The sequence below is a fragment of the Saimiri boliviensis genome, chromosome 17 (assembly GCF_048565385.1).
Source record: "Saimiri boliviensis isolate mSaiBol1 chromosome 17, mSaiBol1.pri, whole genome shotgun sequence".
Classification (NCBI taxonomy): Eukaryota; Metazoa; Chordata; class Mammalia; order Primates; family Cebidae; genus Saimiri; species Saimiri boliviensis.
The window spans coordinates 46,509,463-46,537,339 of NC_133465.1; the positions used below are offsets into that span (position 1 = coordinate 46,509,463).

The 27,877-nt window shown below is 43.4% G+C and overlaps 1 protein-coding gene and 1 long non-coding RNA gene across 3 annotated transcripts; one reads left to right on the plus strand and one right to left on the minus strand.

Moving 5' to 3' along the window:
• On the plus strand, positions 1-24,214 carry LOC120366851 (uncharacterized). Its single transcript, XR_012514667.1, has 5 exons — positions 1-10,391; positions 11,219-12,192; positions 14,207-14,323; positions 17,721-17,886; positions 17,986-24,214. It is a non-coding gene; the product is annotated as an uncharacterized LOC120366851 (long non-coding RNA).
• Positions 11,571-26,409, minus strand: KRT23 (keratin 23). Of its 2 annotated transcripts, XM_010330655.3 has the most exons (8): positions 25,646-26,409; positions 20,198-20,280; positions 19,398-19,554; positions 17,908-18,069; positions 17,700-17,822; positions 14,295-14,515; positions 13,427-13,458; positions 11,571-11,951 (listed from the first exon to the last, which is right to left on the minus strand). In XM_010330655.3, exons 1-8 carry the CDS (start codon positions 26,039-26,041, stop codon positions 11,857-11,859), a joined length of 1,269 nt encoding a protein of 422 aa, XP_010328957.2. In that variant the 5' UTR covers positions 26,042-26,409; the 3' UTR covers positions 11,571-11,856. The 2 variants fall into 2 exon arrangements, with proteins under 2 accessions (XP_010328957.2, XP_074244809.1); XM_074388708.1 differs by lacking the exon at positions 13,427-13,458 and having other exon boundaries at positions 25,646-26,202.
• Between the last annotated feature and the right edge of the window lie 1,468 nt (positions 26,410-27,877).

Here is a 27,877-nt window from a genome sequence, read left to right on the forward strand (position 1 = left end):
TTTTTTGTATTTTTAGCAGAGACCGGGTTTCATCATGTTGGTCAGGCTGGTCTCAAACTCCTGACCTCAGGTAATTCACCCACCTCAGCCTCCCAAAGTGCTGGGATTACAGGTGTGAGCCACCGTGCCCGGCCAAAAAATACATATCACACGGAGCAGGGTTGCCTAAATGACAAAAAGATACTTTAAACCCCAGCCTCTGTCTTCATCGTCAGAGGAATTCAGAGGAGGCTTGGGAAAATCGTGAGGTCAGAGGGCTGTGTCCTGAATCCCTAGCCTACAATTCCCGTGTCCATCAGTCAAGGAGGGCGGCCCTCGTCACAGCTGCAGGCTCTCCTGCATATCTTTGTCAATTGTTGACAAACTAATTCTATTCAGGTTGTCTTTTGTAAGGATCAGCTGAGTAGGATCCTGGCAATTTCAGATGATTCAGACTCTTTTGAACAAGACCCTTGGCTAGGATCTATTTCAAACGAGGAAGAAAGTTCTTTTTTCATTGCTAAAGGAATTGTGTTTAATGAAGTACAGCAGGCTGTAGTTTAAAACGTTTTTTAAAATGGGGTTAGGAGGTTTACGGGAGATGAATGGAAAACCTGGTGATCTCTTGTTTTAGCAGTGGCTCTTTGCTACTGTACACGTAACACAGACTACTTAAATTTCAAGATTCTACCATCCCTTGGGTATGAACTGACAATGTTTGATATTCCTTGATTCCTCCACCAGACTGTGTGGATATTGATCTTTGTCCAACCCAAGCCTTGAATCACTAGAGAGGATGAGTTCGGGTTAATGTTGCCCTGTAGCCAGCAGGGGGTGCTCGTGCACTTCCAATCCCGAAAGGCTACAGCAACCTCTTCCAGGCTCCAGGTAAAACTGGTTTGTGAGTCACCATTACTATCCTTTCTCTGTTCAAATTGCCATTTTGCCAAGAACAGCTTTACTTCTTAGCGAGCAACCATTGATCAATTATCTTGAAAAACATTTGGGAAGCTATAAAATTTTAGAAATGAAAAGCAAAATATATCTTCTGTTTTTTAACTTCTTCCATAAACATGAGTCACCTGGGGGGAAAAGTAGACACTTTTCAATCTTTTCAATGATTGCACTAGTTCTAAACCATCCAGGTGTTTTTGAGATGACCCACAGTCATCTTTAATAGCACGTGAAGGGGTCAAGGTCCGCTCAACTTTCGATTTAATAGCCTGCTCCCTTCAACTGGCAGAGATACTCTTAGAGATAGGCCTGACTGTTCTGCTGTAATTTCAACTCATTTTCTCCTGTGTTAATATCTATAGCATGGGATGGAAATGTTCTTTTCTGTAGAGGCCAGGTCATAAATATTTAGGCTGTGTGGGCCAGAGAGACTGTTGCAACTACTCCACTTGGCTGTGATTATGCAAGAGCAGCTGTAGACAATATGCAAACGAACGTTCATGACTGTGTCCTAATAAAACTTTATTTATAGTTTGACCACGCCCTGTCTTCTGACAGCCCTCCAAAACCGTCAACACCTCCCATATATCTGTTATTTCATGTTGGTTATAAACTCAAGCTCTTTTCCGATGAAGAGGAAAATAATCGAATCTGAAAGTCCCTCTGGTTCAACTCCTTTCCCAATGCCTGGTTCCCCCTTATGACACTCTTGACAAGCATCCTTGCCCACGGCTCGGAACTCTCATGCTTTCTGTCTTCCCTGCAACACAAGCAGTGGCCCTGAAGAGCAGACAGGATGATACAAATGCCGGAATTTTTTAAAGGAGATAGCACAGCAATTTAGAGATGAAGGCTGCTGGAATGGTGAAGTTTTAATCTTTTCATTCGTCGCAGGGTTTAATCCACATCTGGAAAGAATGATGCCACAGTATAAAACTGACAGGCACTGACTGGCCTGAAATATCCCAGGAAAATGTGGTTTATTAAGATTTCTCTAGGAGTTGATCCAAGAACATTTTTCTCTCTGCCTTTTGATCTGTTGAAAGATCCACAGGATACTTGGATACCTGAAAGACATAAATGCCAGCACGGAAATACACTCTGACAAGTGGCCTTGTGAAGGGAGCCAGCTCTTAGAGAAGGAGTAATTGTAAGGGTGGGAACTGAAACTTTTTTTGGTCTGCTACCCGACCTTCTGAAACCCTTCTTTCCTTTTTGCTTTTTCTGCGAACAGATTGTTTCTTCCAGCTTGGAGTGAGTTTAGGGAGACTGAGAAAACACGGTTGCTCCTGCAGTGTGAGTCTCTCTTTACCTGACCTAAACTTCCTCTTCCCCTCTCCATTATTTTTTATTTATTTATTTATTTGTTTTTTTTTTTTTTTTTTGAGACGGAGTTTCACTCTTGCTACCCAGGCTGGAGTGCAATGGCGCGATCTCGGCTCACCGCAACCTCCGCCTCCTGGGTTCAGGCAATTCTCCTGCCTCAGCCTCCTGAGTAGCTGGGATTACAGGCAGGCGCCACCATGCCCAGCTAGTTTTTTGTATTTTTTTTAGTAGAGACGGGGTTTCACCATGTTGACCAGCATGGTCTCGATCTCTCGACCTCGTGATCCACCCGCCTCAGCCTCCCAAAGTGCAGGGATGACAGGCGTGAGCCACCGCACCCCGCTCCCCTCTCCATTTTTGAGAGTGAGAGGTTACCTGCTCCTCTTCCTCCTCTAGAAGAAACATTTAGCTGGGGCTGACATGGAGGCCAGGACACGAGAAATGACCAAGAGGAGAAGCCCTGGAGGCAGAAGACGAGGTCTTTGTCCCTTTTACAGTGCGATAGTTTTATGTAAATATCAGAGGTTCCCAAACAAAACGGAGGACAGGAAGCAAATATCTGAGAGGCCCCCAAACCTCTATCTATTGTGGGACCCAAATGAGCACATGAATCCCTTCTGGATATCCTTGGGATCCTTTAAGAGTAGGAGAGGCCGGGCGCAGTGGCTCACATCTGTAATCCCAGCACTTCAGGAGGCCGAGGCGAGTGGATCACGAGGTCAAGAGAGGGAGACCATCCTGGCCAACATGGTGAAACCTCGTCTCTACTAAAACACAAAAGTTTGATGGGCGTGGTGGCATGCACCTGTAGTCCCTGCTACTTGGGAGGCTGAGGCAGGAGAATCGCTTGAACCTGGGAAGCAGAGGTTGCAGTGAGCTAAGATCGCACCACTGTACTCCAGCCTGGCAACAGAGCGAGACTCGATCTCAAAAAAGAAAAAAAAAGAGTAGCAGAGGCCACTTAAAAAGTTTTATTATAAAGGATTATTGGGTTGGCTATGAATTCTCCTCCTCACTCACATCTGATGGGGAAAAATGGGGAGGATCAGACACCACAAAGATACTGGAAGAAGATCAAAGCCTTGATCTCCCAGCCCCAGACTTTATCCACCACGATCCCCACCTGCAGGTGTCTGGGGGTTCCTCTTGCCCAGCCTGCTCAGTCTCTGAACCCCTAGGACGGGTCTCTGGCTTGCTCAGAGGTGCAAGCTCCCAGCTCCCCTTTGCCAGTTGCTTGAAGACTCAGGTGTACCTCTCCGGAGGATGTAGTTTTAACCTTTGTCTGCTGTGGGCAGGTGCTTGTCACAAGGGGACTCATTTCTTCCTTCTGCTTCATGCTATGAGAAGGGGACTGACTCTAGATATCTGCTGTGCTAAGACAGCCACAGTGTGATCTGAGACAGAGCCTGGTTTTGGTCACTCTGATCTCTGGCTGCCTGAGGGACAGTGCGAGTAGGTGGAAAAGAGAAGATTTGCATGCTATCATCTCCTCCCTCGGGCCCTGTTGACCTTTGGTGGATCCGCACTGCAGGTTGGGCAGAGGAGAGAGACAGATGATGGCTTGTCTCTCGTAGAAAGGCCTCTTCTGGAAACTTCCAAGCACCTAACATTGTAGGGGGTGAGCAGGAGATGGAGAGGGAAATGCAAAAAGCCGCATTCCCAGATCTCCCATGGGCTCAGCCTCCTATCCATAAGGGAACGATCGGAGATGCTCCCTGCTTCCCCAGGGCTGCCAACTACAAGCACGCAGCCTCCCCCAGCTCTCAGCGCTGTAGCCGGGCATCGTTGCAAATAGACTCTGGGGTGACCTATCCTTGTGTGGTGTGCGGAAGTTAGGCCTTTCTTTGGCGAACTAAAAACACATCAATTATCTATTCGCTGCTTTCCCCACACACTGGTAGTCGTGGATTTTCTTGGAATGCCCTTCTTTGGTCTGCCGGCTGATTATTATTTTCGGAGGACACTAATGACAGCCCAGGTGTGATGTCTACAAAGCCCTATGTTAAGGCGCTTGTGTAGCAAACCTGCCATTCAGGTAATGACGGCCGCCCTCTGGAAAAACAAGCTGAGGCCACACCGGGGAAGGCCCTGGGTGCTTGAGAAGGGTGTGAGGCCAGTCACAGGAGTCGACTTGGTGGAGTGGGGCGTAAGCGTTAGTTACTGGTGGCTTTATGAAGCTTTTGTTGAGTGTGGGAGGGTGGAAAGAGCTTTACTGAAGAGACACGTTTTCTTCTTGTTTCCCAGCTCAAATCAATTTCCTTATCATAATACAAGCAAAGATAATAATTATTAGGATCACTTACCATGATTACAGGTGACGAGAATTGCAGTTGGGCAAAGGGACTCTTTTGTATATTTAAATTTCCTTCTCTGAAGTTCTAGCTTCCTTATTTTGTCTTCCTGATAGTGACTCACACCACAGTAGGCGTGAAGCAGGTATTGAATGACCACTTCCTCATGGGTTCCTTATTCCATCTCCACTCATTCCAATACACATTTCTTGAAATCAGCCGGGCGTGGTGGCTCAAGCCTGTAACCCCAGCACTTTGGGAGGCGGAGGCGGGTGGATCATGAGGTCAAGAGATCGAGACCATCCTGGTCAACATGGTGAAACCCCGTCTCTACTAAAAATACTAAAAATTAGCTGGGCATGGTGGTGCGTGCCTGTAGTCCCAGCTACTCAGGAGGCTGAGGCAGGAGAATTGCCCGAACCCAGGAGGCGGAGGTTGCGGTGAGCCGAGATCGCGCCATTGCACTTGCACTCCAGCCTGGGCAACAAGAGCGAAACTCCGTCTCAAAAAAAAAAAAAAAAAAAGAAAACAGAGAGTAATGACATCCATAACACAAATGAAAGCAGCCTGTCCAAGATGATTGAATTTAGTATGGAGTAGGACACAATTGCTCAGAGTTGTTGTTGTTTTTTCTCTTAAAAGTTCAGCCAGGCTGGGTGCAGCGGCTCACGCCTGTAATCCTAGCACTTTGGGAGGCCAAGGTGGGTGGATCATGAGGTCAGGAGATCGAGACCAACCTGGTTAACAGTAAAATTCCCTCTCTACTAAAAATACAAAAATCAGCCAGGTGTGGTGCTGCACACCTGTAATCCTAGCTACTCTGGAGGCTGGGCCAGGAGAATCGCTTGAACCCAGGAGGTGGAAGTTGCAGTGAGCTGCGATGGCACCACTGCACTCCAGCCTGGGTGACAGAGCGAGACTCTGTCTCAAAACAGAACGAAATAACAACAACGACAAAAACTTCAGGCATCGTTCAGTTCATTGAAGAAAGAAACGGCCCTTGAAGAGAATTTAGAAAGATTTTTGTAAGTGAATACTCTCTTATACGTAAGTAGGGGTACACTTTTTAGTGTTAGTGTTGTGTCAGCTAACACAATAGACAGGCTTGGACACGTGTTTCCCGTCCTCTCCCATGAATCTGATTTGTGAACGTCTCATGTCAAATCCAGGAAAAATTTGGGGCAAAGGGATCGATCTTAATTTCCAGACCTCCTTCTGTCTTCTGTTCTTGGTGAGAATATAGGAAACATCTCCCTTCAAGGCCTGACTTGATGCTCTTGCAGGTTTAGCTTGTGTGGAGCCGGACTGTGCTAGTGGGATTCTGACCATGCTGCCTTCATCTTGTTCATGTAAACCGGTCCCAAGACTGGTTTATAGACACGACATTCACTGTGAGGAATGCATTGAATCGTCAATTCATCGAAATCACCCATAATCTTGCGGCTCGTGGGTCAGCAGCCTCAGCATCCTCTGGGAGCTTGTTAGATGTGCAAAATCGTGGGTCTCAACCCAGAACAATTAGATCAGAATCTGCATTTTAACAAGATCCCCACATGATAAGTATACACATTCAGATTTCAGAAGTACTGACATACAAGGCTTGGGACCGCGTGGTGACCTGAAACAACTGCTTCCTGGGGGGCTGGAGATGATACACGAACATTTTCAGAATGTTTTTTTTGTGATGAGACTCCGGATAAAATCTTTTCAGCTTATGACTGTTGATGATATTAGGTGTATTTGTGGCCTGTCCATTATTACCACCCTCTCTTCGTCTTGCCCTATCATATTCTGTGTGTGGGGAAAGATGACTTTGATAGAAACGAAGAGTGAGTGTGGAGTCTAACTAGACAGATATTGAAGGTTTGATGTCCTCCGGGTTCGGAACTTGCTAAGCTCTCAGGGAAGCAATCATCATCCCTGATGCTGATTGGTTTTAGGCTAAAATAAGTTAAGAGCACAACCTCTTTGTGGATAGGAGTGGGTGCCTGGAGGTTTGAGAAGTGAGAAGGTAGCTTTTGGTCATAAAAACCTGTTCTCTGGTCCTGAGTGCCTATTTCTGACTCATGGATCTTGTTCTAGTGTCAGGCAAATGATGTCAAACTACTTACTAATTGCCTCTGAAAAATATGAGTTCTGATTTTCAAATAGGAAAATCCAGATTTCTCATCCTTGGACTCTTACCTTAGATGAAAGCCATCAGCAAGGGCTCATTATAATGTGTTGCCTGTGTTCCGATTTCATGTAACTGTCTAGCAAGCATTGTTGACTCGTGTGGCACAAACACCAAATACACCGAGTACAAGTTCTGATTCCACCGTTTTATAGCTATATGACCACAGGCAAGTTAATGCAGTCCATTTGAGCCTCGGTTTCCCCAAACATAAAATATAGGTAATATGCCACAGGGCTGTGACAAATGTTAAATGAGATCCTGAATGTAAAGCTCAGTCATGGATAGTTGTTATTTAAAACACCCCTGGCATATGTGTACGTACGTCATAGGCATACATGCTATGTTGTGTAGGCACACCATGGAATTAGCACAAACTGACTTGTAGTTTTTATGAGATGACTCATAATTTTATTAGAGAAATTCTCATTTAAATTTCAAAGAGAAGTTTGGGTGAGTAGGACAATCCATGTACTGAAATAGTTATGCGCGCACACACACACACACACACACACACAAATTTTAAGGTAAAACTTCTGAGTATCACCAGGCCATCGTTGAGTATGTCAGAAACACTGTCTTTTCCTTTTTACATGATCTCACCTCAAGTATATTTTAGAAACTCTAATCCTCTTCAGAGAGATGTGACACGTAGATGTTGTAATAGAATAGATGAGATGGAAATGAATCACACACACTGGAATGAACGTAGGCATGCAGTAATTTGGAAAACCAATGTTGTTACCATACGGAAATAACCAACAAAATACTTCAGGTGATAGGTAAACACCAAAATCTTAAAAGTACTTACTGATTAAAGGCTGTATAAAAGCATAGCATTCAGAGTATTGTGAAGTATTGTATTGTGAAGAATCATGGCTAGAATAAATGAATTATACTCTTAATGACTTTTAAGTATTATGACTAGGAGCTACGAAATAATTATGATCACCTTCATTTGTAAATGACTTATAGTTTCTTAGTGAAGGAGAACATTGCTTACCTATGTTGAAAACAGATCACCTTTAGTGAAACTGTTGATCTGTGGGCATAACTATTTGTAGAGAAATTGTTCATGTCCCTGGAATGAGGAACTAAAACAGAGAGTCAAAAGGAATTGAAACTTGAAGATAAGAAAAAGAATTTACTTGGGCATCCTAGCATGTTAGAGTGAGGAGCAGGGGAAGCCCCCTCTCCAGGTTGGAGCTACCCTGCTGGTCCCACTTGGGAAGGAGCAGAGAGGAGAGCTGTGAATATCTTTCATGGGCAATGGCTTTACTCTCTACTGTCTTTGAAGAGGGTAGACCCTGGCTTTTCTCTTGAGAGTTTGGTGCTTCATCTACTCTTATTAGACCAGGACTTTCTTGGAGGTCCATGTGAGTGTTAAAATGACTAATATTCTGGTCAAAAGTTTGGTGGCATGTTAATCAACTCGTTTGCCTTAAATCAATTATTGTCACTGAACAAGTAACAGAGTCTTCCGTTTAAAATACTCTATTTGACTTGCCTATTGCTGCATGAAAAACAATCCCAAAACTTGCTGGCTTAAAACAACCGCCATTTTATTTGTTCACAATTATTTTTGTGGGCCAGAATTTTGGATTCAGAATAGTGAGGATGGCCTGTTCCTGTCTGTGATGTCTGGGAGCAGCTGCACTGTCTTGAATGGCTGGGAACTGGCTGGAAGGGCTTGACTCAGTCATATGCCTAAAGCCTCAGTTATGGCGGTTGCCTGGATTCCTCAGCTTTGCTTGGTGTGAGCTCTCCAAGAGGCTAGCTTGGACTTCGTCACGGTATGATGTCTCAGGGTAATCTAGCTTCTCACATGGTAGCTGGCTTCCTATAGGCCATTCCAAGAGGATAACTCCTAATGTGCAAGCATTTAGTAAGCCTCTGCTTGTGGCAAGCTTGCTGATGTTCCATGGGCCCAATCAAGTCTCATGACCAAACCCAGCATCCATGTGGGAGGCCATACAGAAAGGCGTGAATGCTGGAGGATCCACTGGGGCCACTGATATCTACAGCATACCCAGAAAATAACACCGTTATTTAAATGATACATTTAAATATCCATTGATAAATTTTTAAATTTACCATTATAAAAATGGTATTATTTATCCTTGGTCGTCTGGTGGCTAGAAAAAAAAGTGGCATTATTTACTATTAGTTTTCTGTTGTGAAAGACCAAATAGGTATATGTGAAACTATGGTACAAGTTGCTTCACGTCCATGAAAGCTATGGTTAGAAATAAGTTATTTTATCCCAAATAAATGGCATGCTCTATTATTTCACACAAAGTAAACTTTTAAAAATCTCTAAGCTAGGCCAAGTGTGATGGCTAACTTCTGTAATCCCAGCACTTTGGGAGGCCAAGGTGGGTGGATCGCTTGAGCCCAGGAGTTCAAGACCAGCCTGGGCAACATGGCAAAACCCTGGCTGTGCCAAAAATACAAAAATTAGCCAGGCATGGTGGTGTGTGCTTGTGGTCGCAGCTACTTGGGAGGCTGAGGTGGGAAGATGACTTGAGCCTGGAAGGTTGGGGCTGCAGTGAGCTGAGATCACGCCCCTGGCTTCTAGCCTGAGTGACAGAGTAAGGCCCTGTTTAAAAAAAAAAAAAAAAAAGGAAGTCTCTAAGCTAAATGTAGTCTGTGTTAAATGATCCACTTATGTCTATCTGTAAAGAAAAATCCGATCTTTTGTACCTACTTCTGGCTTACTTTTTTCTTGTAATTATTGACATTTTTATATATTGGTTCCAGCTTAGAGAGTGCATAAGTTATTTTGGCTTTTCAATAGTTCATCCATTTATAATTGTTATTTTTAATTTGCTATGAATTAAAAAATACAGTATGCTTTCTTCAATTCTGATGTTTTCACATGTCAAAGATACCGACGTCTCTCACCTCTCCAGGTGATGCTGTTGTGAGCTGAGTTTGAGAACCCCACGCTAAAGAAACTTCCTGGGATCTCTTTCTCTTCCCCACCTTTTGCTGCCAGAATTCGAGTCCTTACTCCCTGTTTGGCTGTATGACCCCTTCCCTCAACATGCGGTTGCTACATTCCTGTATAATGAATTTTTATATTTAGTTCCCAATTTGTACATCATCAGCAGGGTAAGTGTGTAAAAATAATGGTGAAGAAACGAGTCTATAAAGGCGTGCATTTTATTGGATTAAACAATAGTAGAGGGATCTACCTATCCACTCCACCATTTTATGACACTGTAGGCAAATATATTAACATAAATACTAAATTCCAAAGTAATATGTTATTCTTCTCCGGATTAGCTGCCTATTGTTTGGTTGGATTTTGGGTTATAGAATGATACTTGCTATTGAGTCAAAGCATTTCTGGAATGAAAACAGTAGAATTTATTGCCAGGCGAGTTTCCAAGCAAATACATTTTGTTCAAATACAAACAAAACACAAACAAAAATGTATTGCTCTGGGCCTCCATTGATTTGTCTGTAAAATGGGATATTTGGGCTATTCTGTGTCTGTAGTCTCTTAAATTGTTAATATCCTCGAATTCCATTTTCTGATGATGTCTTAATGGGTATGTGGATTTCCCCCTTCCTTTTTTCCAGCAGTGCTCCTCTGCACTGGCCTCAGAACAGTAGCCCACACTCCTAGAATGAGAAAATGGCATCTTCTTCAGAGGACAGAGGTACGTAGTCTTATGGTTTACCCGCCTGCTACAGTTCAGCCTGTGATGCGGTTTGACCGTGTCCCCACCCAACTCTCATCTTGAATTGCAGCTCCCATAATTCCTGTGTGTTGTGGGAGGGACTCCATGGGAGGTGATTGAATCATGAGGGCAGGTCTTTCTCATGCTGTTCTCCTGATAGTTATGAGATCTGAATTTTTTTTTTTTTTTTTTTTTTTTTGAGACGGAGTCTCACTCTCGTCACCCATGCTGGAGTTCAGTGGCGCGATCTTGGCTCACTGCAATCTCTGCCTTCTGGGTTCAAGCAATTCTCCGGTCTCAGCCTCCTGAGTAGCTGGCATTACAGGTGCCCGCCACCACACCCAGGTAATTTTTGTATTTTCAGTAGAGACGGGGTTTCACCATGTTGGCCGGGCTGATCTTGAACTCCTGACTACAGGTGATCGGCCCGCCTCGGATTCCCAAAGCGCTGGGATTACAGGTGTGAGTCGCCATTCCCAGCTGAGATCTGATGGTTTTATAAAGGGGAGTTCCCCTGCACAAGCACTCTTGTTTGCTGCCACGTAATACGTTTTGCTTCCCCTCTGCCTTCCATCATGATTATGAGGCCTCCCCAGCCATGTCCACATGTGAGTCAATTAAATATCTTTCTTTTATAACTTACCCAGTCTTGGGTATGTCTTTATAGCAGCATGAGAACAGACTAATACAGCATGATGATCAGGATACTAATATTTGCAATTTGGATCTTAGATGAATTACTTCCCCTTTTAGAGCCTTAGTATCTGCCTGTAATGACATTTTTTCCCCCTTAATTTCCTTTCTAGCTTCAAATAACCTAAAAGAGAGTTGCTCTTTTTGGCCCTTCAGCATTTTTCCTTCTTAAAAGTGAGATAGCCTACTTTTTGGTCCTCTCACACTCCCAGTGAGGCTTTCTGGGCCTCCCTTTGTCTGTTTCCTCCCCCTCTTCCTGCTGGCAGAAGTATGGATTGTGGAGAGCCTCATGCCCATGTTGCCTGGCTACAGGGTGACAATTCTGCCCAGTGCCTGGCTGCTGTGAACGTGCCTGATGTCGAGATTTCTCTGGATCTTCCATGGACAATGTTCTGAGAACCTCTTGTTAGGATGAGACCTCGAGGTGCTGTCTTGCCTCAAGATATTGAAAAAAGACACGATGCGGCTAGTGTGGAGTTTTATTGGCTACAAAACAGATGCACAATGATGAGAATCTGAAGGCTACAGTAGGAAAGGAGAGCTTTAACTCATAAACTCACACTGAGTCGAAAAGTGCAATATATTAAGAGCATTATAAGAAATCTGGTGAGATTGTTACAGAAGAAAAAATTAAAAGTTTCTGAGTCTGATAACTCCAAGGATGTCTCTTAGAAGTCACTCATTAGTGTCTGGGCGAGGACTTTCCTTGGGGGAAAATAGATTTTACAACAGGCAGAAATGTTTATTGGTCTCATGCTTGCTTTTGGATCTCATTCACTTGACAAAGAACTAATCTTCCATTGACGGTCTCCTGTGTTATGGCCTTGATCTTTGGAGTTGCGGACGCTGAGAAAAAGAGTACAGAAGACGTCACTGCCATGCTTCCTCCACCATCTGAACTGTACTCATTTTCAGTTCCCTGCTGTCAGCCCCTGAAGGCTCTTGGCACCTTCCAAAATGATCACTAAGCAATGTGGCGGGCTCTGCTGCAGGGAAAAGGGATTTCCTCAAGGAGGGATTTTCTCCCACTCTCCAGGAGATGAGGATCTCTGAACAGTGTCACCTTCTGGAGGTGAAGACCTTCATCGTAAGTGTGAAACCTAGTCTCTGTGGAACCTCGTTGTCTCTGACCACAAGCACTTGGGGAATTCTTTCTCTGCATGTGGGCTTTGTAGTGCTGCACAGATTCCTTGAGCTTACAGAGCACTCAGGGCTATTCGAGGTATCTCATTTTAAGGTCTAGAAAGCATGCCACATGAAGGCTGGGTGAGAAGCCAGGGATGCTTACCATGGCTGTTTTCAAATATATAACTTACTTGAGTAAGTGCCTGTTGAAACATCAGTAAACCAATTATATTCCGCAGGGAAGAACTGAAATCATTAATAAAATTACAAGGGAGAATTTTGTTAAAATAAAACCTCTCCAGTGGGTCTATCCCATCAAGTATGGGTTTCTCATCGTAGGATATGTGTGAAGAGAGGCTCAAAGACCCTTGTCTTATTTTGTAGAGGGGTAGAAGTTAGACCAGCTGTTCTGTGATGATTACTTCAACTTTGAACCTCCAATGCCTTAGTATAGATTTATCATAAGCTAATCAGAAGTGCCACTTGTCCCAGACTCTGGTCTCTTGGAACTTTTCTATGAGAAATTAAAGGTAATCTGAGAAAGTATGTTTCCAGGTCAAAGATGTTTGGGAATACTGTGCTAAACAAAGTTAAACTTCTGTCGTTTCTTCCTCTTTCTTGTTCCTTTTCTCCTTCAAAGCAGTACCTGTTCCATCTTTAACATACTGAAATGCAACAGGACTGTTCCAGAAGAGGATAATGACACACAGTATTTCTAACCTTATCTGGTCATAGACATACCATCCGTAATACACTCTTCAAATCTCATGGAACACGAGTGTTCAATGGAATAATTTGAGAAACGACATGAAATCACTGCCTCTCAATTTTCTAGGAGTTTAGTAAGCAGACACCATTACTTAATAGAGACATAATACTATGAATTATCATTTTAATCTTCTTTACTCCTTGCCTTTATAGATATTGAGGAAAATATATATAAATTGAGGAAATTTTATATATAGGGAGGAAAATTTTCAGTTAACAAATTAAGTAATACGAAATGAAGGGAGCTCTCATTCATTTTGTATTACTTAATTTGTTAATTGAAAATTCCTGACCGTTGGGGAGAGAAACAAATTTTGAACCCAGGACATTTGGGAGTACACTAAGGATTATGACTACTACAGAATGGATAACCATGCTAATTCCTTAAAAATAGAGATTCAAACAATGAAGGAATTTTTTTTTTTTACCTTTCATGCTCGACTTTGATTCTTCCATTGTCCTATAAAAGTGATAAAGGTTAAAACTCGCTTTAGTACTAGCAACAATCATAAAAACTTCTCAGAATGAACTAACTTCCTTCGGTTGCTTGTAAATCCTCAGCTCTTTAATGAGGATAATTGTCTGAGCTTAGTAGTCTCAAGGTCATGAGTTCATGCTGGAACCCATCTGGATGCAGAAGGCATTGGTACTGCCTTCTACTATCCCTGGAGTTAGGGAATGTCCACCAACCATCCATTCCTTTCAGCCAGCTGCAAGCTTGGTTTCCTCCAGGATCCCTGCTAGGGTCTGAGTCTTAAGTCTGAGAACCCTGAGCTTCTCAGACTGTTCAAACTTTGGTCTGGTGATGTTTTATTTGTGTATTTTTTTTTAATAAAACTTCTATTACTTCCTTTTGAGTCATAGAATATATATGTCACCTGCTGTTATTTCCTGGGGTGGCCAGAAATATCAGATTGAAAGTCCAGACATCTCAATCTTGTATGCATAGTTTTTTGGTTTTTTTTTTTGGCTGGTGGACTAACACATTCCCCTGGCTTTTTTTTTGAGCCAAAATTGTGTGCATTCCCACTGGGAAACACCATGGCCAAAATCTTTCTAATTGTTTCCTGCTAGGGACCTTAGCTTTTCTGATTGCAAATCTTAGTGTCCTGTGAGTATTAGTTGATTAATTACACTTGCTGCTTAGTGAAATACAACTGGCTATAGGTATCTTCTGGAGAAACTCAACACAACTTTTCTTTTGCTAGAGTGACTAAACCCAGAGATGCACACATACGCCCACAGGAGCTGGATGCTTGTCGCATGCTCCTCTCATGCCAGCCTTCGCCTTCTTACCCTTCGCTGTCTCCCTCCAGGAGCTGTCGGTATGTGGTGATTTCCTTCTCCAGGTGGGTTTTGATGCCCAGCAGCACTTGGTACTCGTTGTTCTGTCGCTCCAGGTCGTGGCGTAGCTGCATCAGTTCCTCCTCGTAGTGGGAGATGATGTCTTGCATGTCCTGGAGCTTGCAGGAGTACCGAGACTGGGTCTCAGATAACATGTTTTCCAAAGCAGATTTCTGAAACAGGAAATGATCTTTTGTGAATTGACTGACGGCTTGATTGGGTCAATGACAGGTTCTGGTTGAGTACTTAGCAGATGTCGACCAGTTGGTTAGGTGCCTTTGTAGCTGCTCAAGACGTCAAGATGAGAAGTAGGCTGACTTACAGGTTTGGGACTTGGGAGTTGAGCAGTGTTGGGACTTTTTTGTTTGTTTGTTTGTTTGTTTTTGAGACAGAGTCTCGCTCTGCTGCCCAGGCTGGAGTGTAGTGGCATGATCTTGGCTCACTGCAACCTCCGCCTCCCAGGTTCGAGCGATTCTCCTGCTTCAGCCTCCTAAGTAGCTGGGACTATAGGTGTGCACCACTATGCCCAGCTAATTTTTGTATTTTTAGGGGAGACGGGGTTTCCTCATGTTGGCCAGGATGGCCTTGATCTCTTGACCTCATGATCTGTCTGCCTTGGCCTCCCAAAGTGCTGGGATTACAGGCATCAGCCACAGTGCTTGGCCTGGGACTTTTGAAGTCCATTGCCTTGCTCTGAACTGTTCTTTAATACCTTACATTATATTTTTGATCCAATGGTACACTCTCAGAGACAGCAACTAGGACTGTTATCTCTTTGTATCTTCGGAGAAGGGTCTCTATTAGGGTTGCCAAATAAAATAGAGAACGTCTAGTTAAATTTGAATTTCAAATGAGCAATGAGTAATTTTTTAGTGTAACTGTGTCCAAAATATTGCTCCAGTATTGCATGGGACATGTGTATACTTAAAAAAATTGTTTTTTATATGCAATTCCAACTAAACTGAGTGTCCTATATTTTAATTTGGTAAATCTGGCAACCCTAGTCTCAAACAATGCTTTTTGATTATGACGACGGTAAAAAAAAATGGTCGTTTTTTTTTTGAGGAAATTCTAATAGCTGCTAAATGAAGTTTCTGGGCTAGGAGACGGAGGACTGGGTTCAAGTCCCTGTTCTGTTTGCATGTAACACATGCTTTTCTGATGTGCATAATTTTAACCTTAAAGAGAATCGCATAACTGTGCTGGATACTTCCACTTTATTGTGGCTACTAATTTTCAGGGGCTGTTCATGCTGCCTGGTGGTGAAATGGTCAGTCATTCTTCTACTCTCCCAGGGGACTATTTTGTTCCCTCTCCCGTGACCTTCCCATCCTTCCTCTGAGTCCATGGCAGGCGTCCCGAACTACGAGCCTGTGGGCCGAATGCGGCCCCCTGAGGCCATTTATCCGGCCCCCCGCCGCACTTCAGGAAGGGGCACCTCTTTCATTGGTGGTCAGGGAGAGGAGCACAGTATGTGGCGGCCCTCCAACGGTCTAAGCGACAGTGAACTGGCCCCCTCTGTAAAAAGTTTGGGGACGCCTGGTCCGTGGCCTCACTTCCTAATTTTATTGATGAAATGAAAGCAATCGGGAGAGACCGCCCACTGCTCCCACCATGGCTCCCACGCAGGTGCTGGAATCTACGACCAGGTGCTGGCTTGCCTGTGTTATTATGAGTGAGCTGTGCCCCAGTCATCTTGGCAGTTGCTGGCCTTCTTGCCTCATCAATGTTCTCCTCTCTACTGGATTATTCCCACCAGCTTTCAGCTTTCAAATAGAATAATTTCTCCTACCTTAAAATTTCTCTCTCTTAAACCCATACCTACCTTCACCTATCATCCCATTTCTCTGCTCTCCTTCAGCTACAGCAAAGCTCCTCAAAGAGTTGTCTATACCTGCTGTTCCTCTTGAGCCCCCTCCAAAGTAGCCTGCAAAGCCCTACACAGTCTGGCTCTGGTGTGACCCCACAGCCTCACCCTCTCTTCCTCCTTCCCCCCCCCCTTCCCCTCCTCTTCTGTCTGTTCTTTTTCCCTTTGTTCACTCACTTCCACACGGACTTCTCTGCTGCTCCTACAACTCAGCAGACACACTTGACCCTTGTTGCTTCTGCATTGCGGTTCCCTTCTCCTGGAACACAGCCACCACCACATCAAGCACCTCCTTACCTCTTCGCTCACTGCCGCTCTACTAGGAAAACTTTCCTGACCACCTCGTTTAAGATGGCAGCTCTTCACCCTGGTGCATCTGACCTCCCCTGCTTCATTTCTGTAGCAATTTGCTCCATCTAACATCGACATTTTGATGATTTTCACAATCATTGTCTGTCTCCTACTAGAATATAAACGCCTTCATTAAAAAATCCTCAGTGCCAAGGATTGGGGCCAGACACTAGGATGCATGATAATGGGTATACACGCCTTGCCTGCCTCACAGGACCGTTGTGAAATACTGTATGTTAAAATGTTTTGGCAGCTGTAAGACACTATAATTATTTTTGTACTCATGATCTCTACAGTGCACATTTTCAGTGTCTGTTCACAACGTTTGTATCACGGATGCATAAAACATAACAGCCATTTGCCCAAGTGCACCTGCAACAGAAATGAACAAATCATTTCCTCTCAAGACAGAGGGTAGTCTAGCACTTGGCAATTATGTGGATGAATGATTAGAACACTCAGTAGGCTATACTGGGAATCAAATGATACACCTTAATGAAATCTGAATGCTTATGACACATGCCAAGCATTTTTCTAAACTGTGAAGATGATAGAAATGACGTGGACACAAGAATTTAGAGTTTGCTGGGTGACAAGACATATACATAAATGAATAGGGAAGTGCTTTGGAGTTAGCCAGGCCTGGATTTACCACCTACCATGTTGGCACTAGAATTTCTCTATTTTGGGATTTGAGGCGGGTAGCCTGGCTTGTAAGTGGAGATGGCACTGATAGAAATCATGGAGGTCTAGAACCCCCCGCCTCCAAATAAATCCCATGGTTTCTCCACCAGTTATTGACTAGCTGTGTGTCCTTGGCCAATTTATTTTACTGTTTTACTGTTGGAGTTTTGGTTTCCTCATCTCTAAAGTGGGGACACTAAGAACTATCTGGAAAGGTTACTGTAAGGATGAATGACATTTAATATCATGAACTACCTAGCACATTACTTGGCAGCATCTGGACACTCAATACATGGTAGCCCTTTATTATGGTTCTCAACATAAACAATTTGGGTGGAAAGTGGAAAGTGATAGGTGTCCCAAAGGAGTTGAGGGTCGGGGCCTGGGAGAGAGATCTCGGAAGGCTTCATGGAGGAGGTGGTGTGGGACCCAGGGTGTTCCTAGCCTCTACTCACCGTGCTGTACTGTGCCTGCAGGTCAATCTCCAGGGCTTGGAATGTGCGCTTCAGCTCGTGGATGTCACCTTGTCTGCTCTGCACAGCGGCTGGACTGGCTGCCTCCTGGGACATGGCTGCAGACTGAGGGACCAAGCAAGGTGAAGGCATCAGCATTGGGACTTCATGGAAATGCAACCTTTGAGAAGTTAGTGCACCTTTCTTTTACCTGTTCTTTATACCAAGTGTCCAAGTCTTGATGCTTCTTCTTTATTATCAGCTCGTATTCTTGTCTCATATCCTCCAGGACCTTAATCAGATCTTCCCTGGGACCTGTATCCACCTTCACGTTGACCTTCAAGTCACTTGGCACATGATGCTTCTCCATTTCCTGTTTAATAACAGAGAAAGGAAATGGACCGGCTTTGACAATCAGAAGGCTGGATCGCCATGTTGATTGGCAGGGGTAAATGGATCACATAAACATTCCGGTTATGTGGCTGCTCCACTGCCACTGATTTGGTTTGGTTTCTCAAATATTGCTTGATGATGATAAAACAGTGTATACTTTTATCTCTAATAATTTTATAAAATAAAGAATATCTTCAAGACCAGCCTGACCAGCATGGTGAAACCCCACCTCTACTAAAAATACAAAAAAATTAGGCAGGTGTGATGGCACATGCCTGTAATCCCAGCTACTTAGGAGGCTGAGGCAAGAGAATCGCTTAAACCCGGGAGATGGAGGTTGCAGTGAGCCGAGATCATGCCACTGCACTCCAGCCTGGATCCAGAGTGAGAGTGCCTGTCTCAAAAAAAAAAAAAAAAAAAAAAAAAAAAAACACAAGACAGGTACTCAAATGGCCTCCATGATTACTGACTTGATCCCTGCTTGAAAATATTTCTGAAAGAATTATGCTTCCATAGTGTGCAAAGTCCTGTTCAGCAGATGTGGATTGGTGAAGTGACAACATAGTTAAGCAGCTGAACCTTCCAGGTTATAGGCCAAAGCTTTTGTAAGCAGTTCACGAAGCAGAAGGCAGAGAGAGGATGTAGAGGCTTTCAAAATCTCGTCACTGCCTTGTGATTCTGTAGGGCTGATGCCCATAGGATTTTATGAAAACCACGCGGCCGTAAGAAAGGTTTAATTAACAGTCATTGTCTAACCAGCTATTCAGAAACTGGGCTCTTTGATGTTCAGAAGCAATTTTGTTTTCCTAAAATGGGAATTGTTTTTCTATCATTTTAGCGGAGTCTTGAGGATGTGAGATGGATGGTAACTCTTTAAAAGTCAGTTAAATGCTTCTGGAAATTGGGATTCTTTATTTTTGCCCCACATCACATTTATCCTGGTTGGTAGCAGACTCTTTTCACTATAGTGTTCCCTAATTTGGTGAACATTGGGCCAATGACGGAAGTCCAGTCTCACTGATTGATTCTTATAGTAACATACTAATAAGCACATCTAGGTAAACATTGTATGTTAACAAAACTGTTGACCAATTCATCTTTAATTATGATTGCATTTTGGTTGCTGTATTTGACATGTGAGTAGCTAAATTAGAAACATTAGATATTCATATGTTTTTCTAATGACGATTTAGGGTGAAGGACAAGGGGATTGGCATCCAGGTAGTGGTTTCCACTATAGCTGTCGAATCAGCCTGAGGTGTGCAGGCTGAGCTGTGCTCGTTGCCAGGAGTTCCGGGGGAGTCCTACCTGTTCATGGCGCTTCTTCATGAGAATGAGCTCTTTCCTCATTCCCTCCACCTCCTGTTCTAGATCTGTTGTGACAATGGTCAGGTTGTCCAAGGTCCTTCGGAGGCCCTCGACTTCAATTTCCAAGTCTTTCTTAAAGGAGTGTTCGTTTTCATACCTTTCATGAGAAGGAAGAGAAGAGTGCACCTGTTGTTGGAAGGCCATGGTTTTGGAAAGGATTCATTTTCATTTAGAGGCGAATCTTCTACTTTTTGGGTTTAATGAGAACAAATGGATACATACATGATGTCTTTTGTATGTCAGTTTCATGCTACATTTTTCCATGACGGTGACTCAATGTCAATTTTTCAATTGAGTAGGGAGTATAGGATAATAAACAGTCACATACCCATCACCTATGTTTAGCAACCCCGAATGTTTTGCCATATCTGTTTTACCTATTTCATTGCTGAAGTATTTTAAAGCAGATTATAGACATGATGACATTTTAAGACTAAATACTTCAGGATGCATCTTTTAAGAAAAAGATACTTTAAAAATTATAATACTACACCTAAACTTTCATAATAACACTTTAATATCGTCTACTTCTTGATTCATATTCAAATTTCCCCACACTATAACATGTGCTTTATATCTGGTTTGTTTACACTAAGGTTCGTTCAAGTAACACACATTGCATTTGCCATTGCTATGCCTTTTCATTACAAGATTTTAGACATGGGTCATGGCAAGATGAGTTTTCCTTTCGTAAAGCAAATGAGAAAGAACCTGAACAACATTGTGAAGAAGGAACTTACTTGAGGTTGAAGTCATCCACTGCCATCCTGGCATTGTCAATGAGAAGAATAATCTGAGCGTTGGTCATCTTACCATCCACGATCTGTAAAACATGCACCAGAAGTTGTCTCGCGTGGACACACCCAGCATGACCTCTGCATGTCTGTCGTCTAGTTTCCTGAATATTTGACTTGTTAGTACAGACAACTTCGTGTTCTGGCAGGGGGTCAATGAATAACCGAATCAGTAAATGTTTAGTGAGCACATACTAGGTGCAAAGCAGAATGATTTTATAGTAAAAATATGATCTGCAGTCAGTGTTACTGCCTTTTTTCTTTTTACATTGAGTTTTGGCAGGCTTAAATTGATGCAACTGCTGAAAGAATGATATAGGGAGGGGAAGGATAGTAATTGTTCAAAACGCCTTCTAGCTTATGTTACGGAAATGTCATAGCATTTTGCTTAATTAAGCTCATCCATATGTAAAGATGTTAAAAGGACTTCAGGTTTTGATCCTTTTCTTATTAGGTTGGCGAAAAAGTCATTTTTGCCATGACTTTTAGTTAGTTCAACCCTCCAAAAGTACAAAAATTATTATTTTAGGTGGACATAATTCTTACTTGTGATAGCATTCATGTTTCTAATCAGTGTTACTGAGCAAAGGTAACACACTAATATTAAATGTATTTTGTAATAGTCATCATAGAACGCAATTTTTTTTTTGCCCAAAGTGACCGTAGCCATGCATATAACTTGTAGGTATGTTTATGTGATTGCAACTTATTCTGTGATGAAAATGCTCTCATTATAGCTATTAAAATATTAACCGATGTAATTCTTTACCATCTAATGAAAATGCCTAATAAGCCTTAGTCATGGTATAGCTCCCAGTGAAAGAATTCCACTAGATGTTTGTAAATATATTTTTTACTTTAAAGGGAAAAATATTATTGAAAGCACTTACTTGAGCAATTGTGTATACATTTATGATTTGTAAATCCTTGTAGGTATGTTATAGTCAGAAAAATAGTGCACATTTGATGTATGTCACTGTCTTTAGGGTAGGTGATGTCTCATTGTCAAAAGCGTCATAATGCTTTTATACCAAGTGTTATGCTGCACTAGAAACCTGAAGCTTTCCTTTTTCTTTCCTTTCTTTTTTTTTTTTTCTTTCTTTTTTTAGGTTAGAGTCATGCTGTGTCATTGAGGGTGGAGTGCAGTGGTGCGATCTCGGCTCACTGCATCCTGTGCTTCCTGGGTTCAAGTGATTCTCTGCCTCAGCCTCTCAAGTAGCTAGGATTACAGGCACACGGCACCACGCCTGGCTAGTTCTTTTGTATTTTTAGTAAAGACGGAGTCTCACAGTGTTAGCCAGGATGGTCTCTATCACCCGACCTTTTGATCCACCCTCCTGGGCCTCCCAAAGTGCTGGGATTACAGGCATGAGCCACTGCGCCTGGCCGAGACTTGCAGCTTTTCTTTGGTTCTGGCTCTGTTCTTGACCATCCCCGTGGATGCATCGCTCTACTCTCCAGGCCTCAGTTTCATCCTTTGTCAAATAAGGAGTCTATACTAGAGACCGAGGACCTTTGAGGTCTTAGGCCTACATTTCTGTAATTTAGATGGAGTCAGAGACTCCTCGGTCATTCCCATTATATTTGTATAGTTCATTCCTTTATTTAGAAAGTATTTTCTTAGGACAAAGCTATACTTCAATACAAAGGCAACTTTTTAAGAATCTGGTCCTATTTAAAGCTCCACTGATCACATGGAATTTGGCATCATGAATGCACAATAGCAGGATTTAGAGATGGCATGAATGCTGGGTCTGGAACGCAGAGAGCAGGGCCTGGGATCCTGCTCCACACTTAATGGCTGGGTGAGCTTGGCTGAGTGTCAGTTTCTTCATCCATAAAATAGCAATAATAATAGTTACTTCATCAAAGAGTTATGAGAATTAGAAGAGATTATGTCAAATAATGGCAAACAGCATATTCTCGGCATGTTATAGACAGTGAAAAATTGGTTGAAACTGAATTAGTTCAGAAAAATGTAAATAATATACGTTTCTTTTTAAAGCTCTAGCGCTTTTGTAGAGTCAGTGACTGCACTGCAAGCATCCCCAGGCTCTATATGCTGAGATGCCTCCTCGGACTTTTGCTGTTTGCGTGGTGGGGACATAACCAGGCTGGCCGCTCCTGCTTCATTCTTTTTTCCCCTTGTGGGATTCCAAATGGTACTATGGTCTCTTCCCTTGCTGTAAAAAAGGGTATTTTCAGGTATTTCCTTGCCTTTCTGCACAGTGCTGCTTAGGGGCATTTTACCAATACCTTTTCCTCCGGACTCCTTATTCTTTTTATTTTCTAAGTTCATGGAAAGTGAAAAGTAGCCCTATCCCAAAGAGGCTGGGGACCACTGGGGTAGGCCTTACTTACTTGGGCACTGAGTTTTTCTATTTGACACATAGTATGAGGTGTTAATCTACATAGAGACAGAGAATCAGAAAATCAAAAATACTGTCTATGGGCTTATTTAGCTATTCTGCGTTAAACTGGTAATGTATCCATTGCAAAGTCCACCTCAAGGGTCTGATTCCCCTAGCTATCATTCTCGTAGCACACAAATGTGAATTCAGAAGTGTACTTGATACAGAGCACATTTAGAACCATTTCCCATTATGCAGACTTACTTAGTACAGTATTATGATACAACCATCATTTCTGAGACAACCTTCATGGTAATAAGTGGATGAAGATGGGTTGAGAAATGATACATGAGGCATAGTTTTTTCACTGAGTGTTGTAATGAATCACCCAGATTCTCTTGAAGGCCCTGAGTTCATTGTTTGAGAAGCAAGTTGCTGTATTTGTGCAGCATTTTTGCTTCAGGATGTTTGATCTCCTCCCAGGGAGAGAAAAATAGAATGTAAAACAAAATGCCGAATATAGTCCTATTGAGAATCACTCAAGGTGTTTCATTTATGATACTCCTATGACTATGTCCAATTCTGGATTTCAAAGGGATTGAATTAATTTTTAAACTCAACTTCTTGTCAACTTTCTGAGTGACATTTAATATACCTAGAGTGAGGGTGCAGGAGAGCTGTGTCCACTTAGAGCATTTTGCCAAGATCCAGGAAGGATAAGCCCCAGGTGATTGTGGGACCTCTTTGCACCTCTGTTTTCTCATCTTCAAATGAGGTGTGGATAGACAACCTCAGCGTTAAAGAGTTGCTTTCTTCAAATGTAGAAAAAACGCGTTAGAGGTAAAAATCCAGAAAAGAGTGGAATTCAAAGCCACAGAAGTTTCCTATTTAATCTCAGAACCCAGAATTCCAGGTCATCTGAAGGGTGGGAAGGCTGGTTCCAACACCCCCCATTGCACCTGCTCACTTTTCTCAATTCTGTTCCAAAGGATTTAGACAACGACTAGGTCTCAGTCTCCGTATCTATACATTGAGAATAAAAATACCTGCTCCACACAGTTGTGAGAATTAAATGAGATAATGTGTATGAAATATGTGTTGCATGATTAATGATTCAAGTGTAATGCATTATCTTTATTCATAATAAGTGTTATTTTTGTATGAGGTAGGCTAAGCAGCACCACACTGTAGTGAAATTTATGAGGCTACTGGAAACAAATCCCACCTCTGCTTCTGGCTGATGGCTTTGGATGGCTAGTTCGCTTTTTTTCCTGACCTTCCATTTCCTTACAGGTTGTTGCAGAATCAAATAAAATAATATAGACTATTTCCATCATTGCAGAAAGCTCTTGGATGCTGTTGACATGTGTATTAAATATCCAGCATGATGCCTAGGTACATAATAAGTGCTCAATAAACATCTCCCTCCCTTTTCTCCCTGTCTTTTTAAAATCTCTTCCGCTAGCTCATAAGTTATTTGACCGGGTCTAACCTTGTATTTCTTTTGGAAGTCTTGGTTTCCCTTTGTTCTCCATTTGCAAAAATCCTCAATTCCCTCCTTTCTACAACCAAAGCAAGTTTATTAAACAACAACAAAAAAACATGATGAGGACTATTGAGTCACCTTGTTTTTTTTTTTTCTCATCAAGACAACCATGCACTATGTAGTTAAGGTAATTACACAGTCAGTTATTAGGTTGATTATTCAATAATTAGGGTTTCTTACTAGGACAGATTTATATTATCTTGACTGGTCCTTCCTACATTCAAGCAAGAATGACTGAGTATTGTGAAATAATATGGTATAAATATTGGAAACTTGTGATGCCCTTTCTATGGGAGGTTAAATCATGGTCTTAGAGTTTTCTGGGATGGTTGTATCTCAGAGGGGAGTTAGACAGCTTAAAAAAAGAACCTGTGAGATGATTGGATTCCTTCTACTTCTAGCTAATGTTAGGAGACATCCCAGAAGGTATGTGCTTAGGTTTTCTGAGGTTTGGTTAAAGAGTTAGTTTCTTTCTTTTTTTTTGAAGAAGGTCTTTATAACCATCCCAACTCACAGATTCTAAAAATTATGCCTGTTTTATCGTTTCTAGCAATATGCCATTCTCAGAACTGCGAGCAATGTTATCTGCAAGCATCTCATAAACGGAAATACCTAGGGATGTCATGGTGACCTATATGCTGGTGTGGTGACAACTTTTAGGCGTAATCTTCAAAACAGTGTAACTCAGCCTTTTGTTGATGGATAACCACATTGTTCACAAAACTTTGAGGTGGAGCAGGACTGAGGTAATGAGAAAGTAAACACTCTCTTATGCCTGGTGCACTGAGCACGCAGCGCGAATACTCATCCTTATCATTTCTATGACGTCGTTGGGTCATAAGTGACACTAAATAGCAGCTGATTGCCTCACATTTTTAAGGTATTTTTGGTGTGTGAAAAATCAGGTAGTTGGCCGGCGCAGTGGCTCACACCTGTAATCCCAGCATTTTATGAGGTTGAGGCAGGTGGATCACCTGAGGTCCAGAGTTGGAGACCAGCCTGACCAACATGGAGAAACCACATCTCTACTACAAATACAAAATTAGCTGGGCGTGGTGGCACATGCCTGTTATCCAAGCTACTTGGGAGGCTGAGGCAGGAGAATCACTTGAACCTGGGAGGCAGAGGTTGCAGTGAGCTAAGATAGCGCCATTGCACTCTAGCCTGGGCAACAAGAGTGAAACTCCATCTCAAAACAAAGAAAAAAAAAAAAGAGAAATCAGAGAGCCTCATGTTTGAAAGTCTGTGACACTTCTGTCATTTTGGGCACCTTCTTTTTCTATATTATCCATGGATAGAAGATTAATTGTACAAAACAGATGTTTCCAAGTCCAAATTTAAGGTATAGTAAGGAAACATCTCTCAAAACCTTTGTGCACAGTTACTTCAGTCCCCGTTGCAATTTTCCTGAAAGTCGTCTTCCATACTCATGTTTCCTCCTGAGGGTCCCCCGGCAAAGCAACCCCATCTGGACCTCTAGGGTCCCCAGCGTCTTACCTGCTCCTGCAGGTGTGTGATGTTTTCCTCGTACTGGGAATAATCTTTCTTACTGCCAGAATCTCTCTGCTGGTGCCACTTCAGGATGCGGCTTTCCAGCTTCATGTTGGCCTCCTCCAGGGCGCGCACCTTCTCCAGGTAGGAGGCCAGCCGGTCGTTGAGGTTCTGCATGGTGGCCTTCCCATTTCCGCCTAGGAGGGGGCTGCCTCTTCCAGAATCCCAAGACCCTGCGGTGGGTGGGCAGCTCCGCGTGGTGAAGGACAGGGAGATGCGGGCTCCCCCCGCACCACCATGGACACTGGGAGCCCGGGGGAAGCTCCTGGGCCGGTCCCAGCCCCCTCCGGGGCCATGGAAGGAAGCCGAGGGGGTCTGGCTGAAGCTGTGTCTGGAGTTCATGGTCCCATCTGTGTTTGGGATGGGGCTGGGCTCTGCTCCACTCCCTGGCACCGCAGAACTGAGCCGCCCCAGACTGCTCCGGATGGTTTTATGCCCTTTGCTGTGGGAGTGCCCTTCTCTGACAATTGTAGCAACAAGATCGTATCATTGTGCAACGTGAGTTTCCTCTTGGTCAATCCCGAAGTGCCCCTGGGCCTCCGCACACTGTTGTTGTTTAGCGCGACATCAATATGACAGTTTGCTTCCTCCCTTCTCCTGGTAACCCAGAGGTGTGGCCCACGATATCAGGTGAGTATTAGGCTCAGGTGTCTTTCTAATCTTGCAGTGAAGTTTTTCCATGGTTCGTTTATCTGGAAAGGGTCAGGCGAAAGTCCACCAAAAAGAAAGCATATTCGGTGTAGTATAGATTTCCTTTTTTTTTTTTTAAAAAAAAACAGACATTAAACAGCAGAGATACACACACCTTTTTCCACCCCCAATAAGCCCCATCTCTGCAGGGAGGGTGAAGGAGCCTTGAGGAGGGAGAGCCAGCTCAGAACAGGATCTCGGATCTTGGAATGAAGCTAGCTGTGCTGAGGCAGTGGAGAAGGTGCTGAATAGCTGATGCCTTTGCGGCAGTCACTGTTTGAAGGAAAGTACTTTCAAAGGACTTGCTCTTAAGAACAAACCCTCAATTATAGATATAATTTATTAATGAATGACCGAACCTTCCACTTCCAGGGTGCCTTTCATCCCAGCACACCTCAAAACCAAACAACCCTGGACTGCGCTCAGGACTTCCCTTGGCCCCTGGGGGAGGAATGCAGCCGTTGTTAGCAGCTCCAGACCCTGGCTGAGCCTGCCACGGCTGGGTTCTGTGTGTCTGTGACCTGCAGAGGGACGATGGAAAACAGGAAACCTGCCATGGGCTGTCAAATGTGGTTGATGAATCTTACGTTTCATCTGCCAAGGTAAAGGTTAGGAATGAAAAAAGCAGCAGTCTGGGGGTGGGAGCCACGTGCTAGTAACTGGCAGCTGGATTTAAAGGGGACTTACAAATAAAATGTCGGTGCAGGAAGGGCTTCTAGCCTTTCTGGTTCCAAGCCACTAATTTGACAGATGAGGGAAACTGAGGCCTATGGTGGAGTGGGGAGTTAGTGGCAGTGCTGGGGTTGGATTCTTTCTCCACACAGCACTGTTATCCTGAATTGGATCTTAACAGGATCTCTGCGACACCCCTCTTTCGTAATAATGGGAGTCGCCAGTTGGCGTAGCTCTTCAATATTCTTTACTGAATCCTCACAACTCTTTACACAGCCAGGAAAGAGTTGTCTCCATTCTGCTGACAGAAAATCAGGATGTCATAGGGGTGAAGGGTCCAGAGCTGATTTGCATGCACAACGTATTTGAGCACATGAATTCACAAGTGTCACTGCCCGAGTCTGCGCTGTTCTTGCCTGGAAAGCCACCCACCCCTACCTTCCCTGTAGTTCAAGGATGACCTCCTTCAACAATCATTTTCTGAATTCTCCTGCGTGAGTTGGGTGACCCTCTCAGAGGAAACTGCCTCTTCTGAATGCTGAGGTCCTCCAAGGGGCAGACACCTTGGCATCCCACCTCGTGGTGGGAGCTGGGAGCCCCAGTCAGGCCCAGCCACCTCCTGTGCCTGGGATGAAGTCCACCCCATTCTTTCACCCCATTACACTGCATTTGTCTCTGCTTTGCGTCTGTTTTCATCACGTGTCTCTTTTGTCTGTTTCTCGTATCTGAGATGAAAGTGACAAAGATGTAAGTGATGAATATGGAAAGCAGAGGCAAATGCAGTACAATGGGCTGAAAGAATGGGGTGGACTTCAT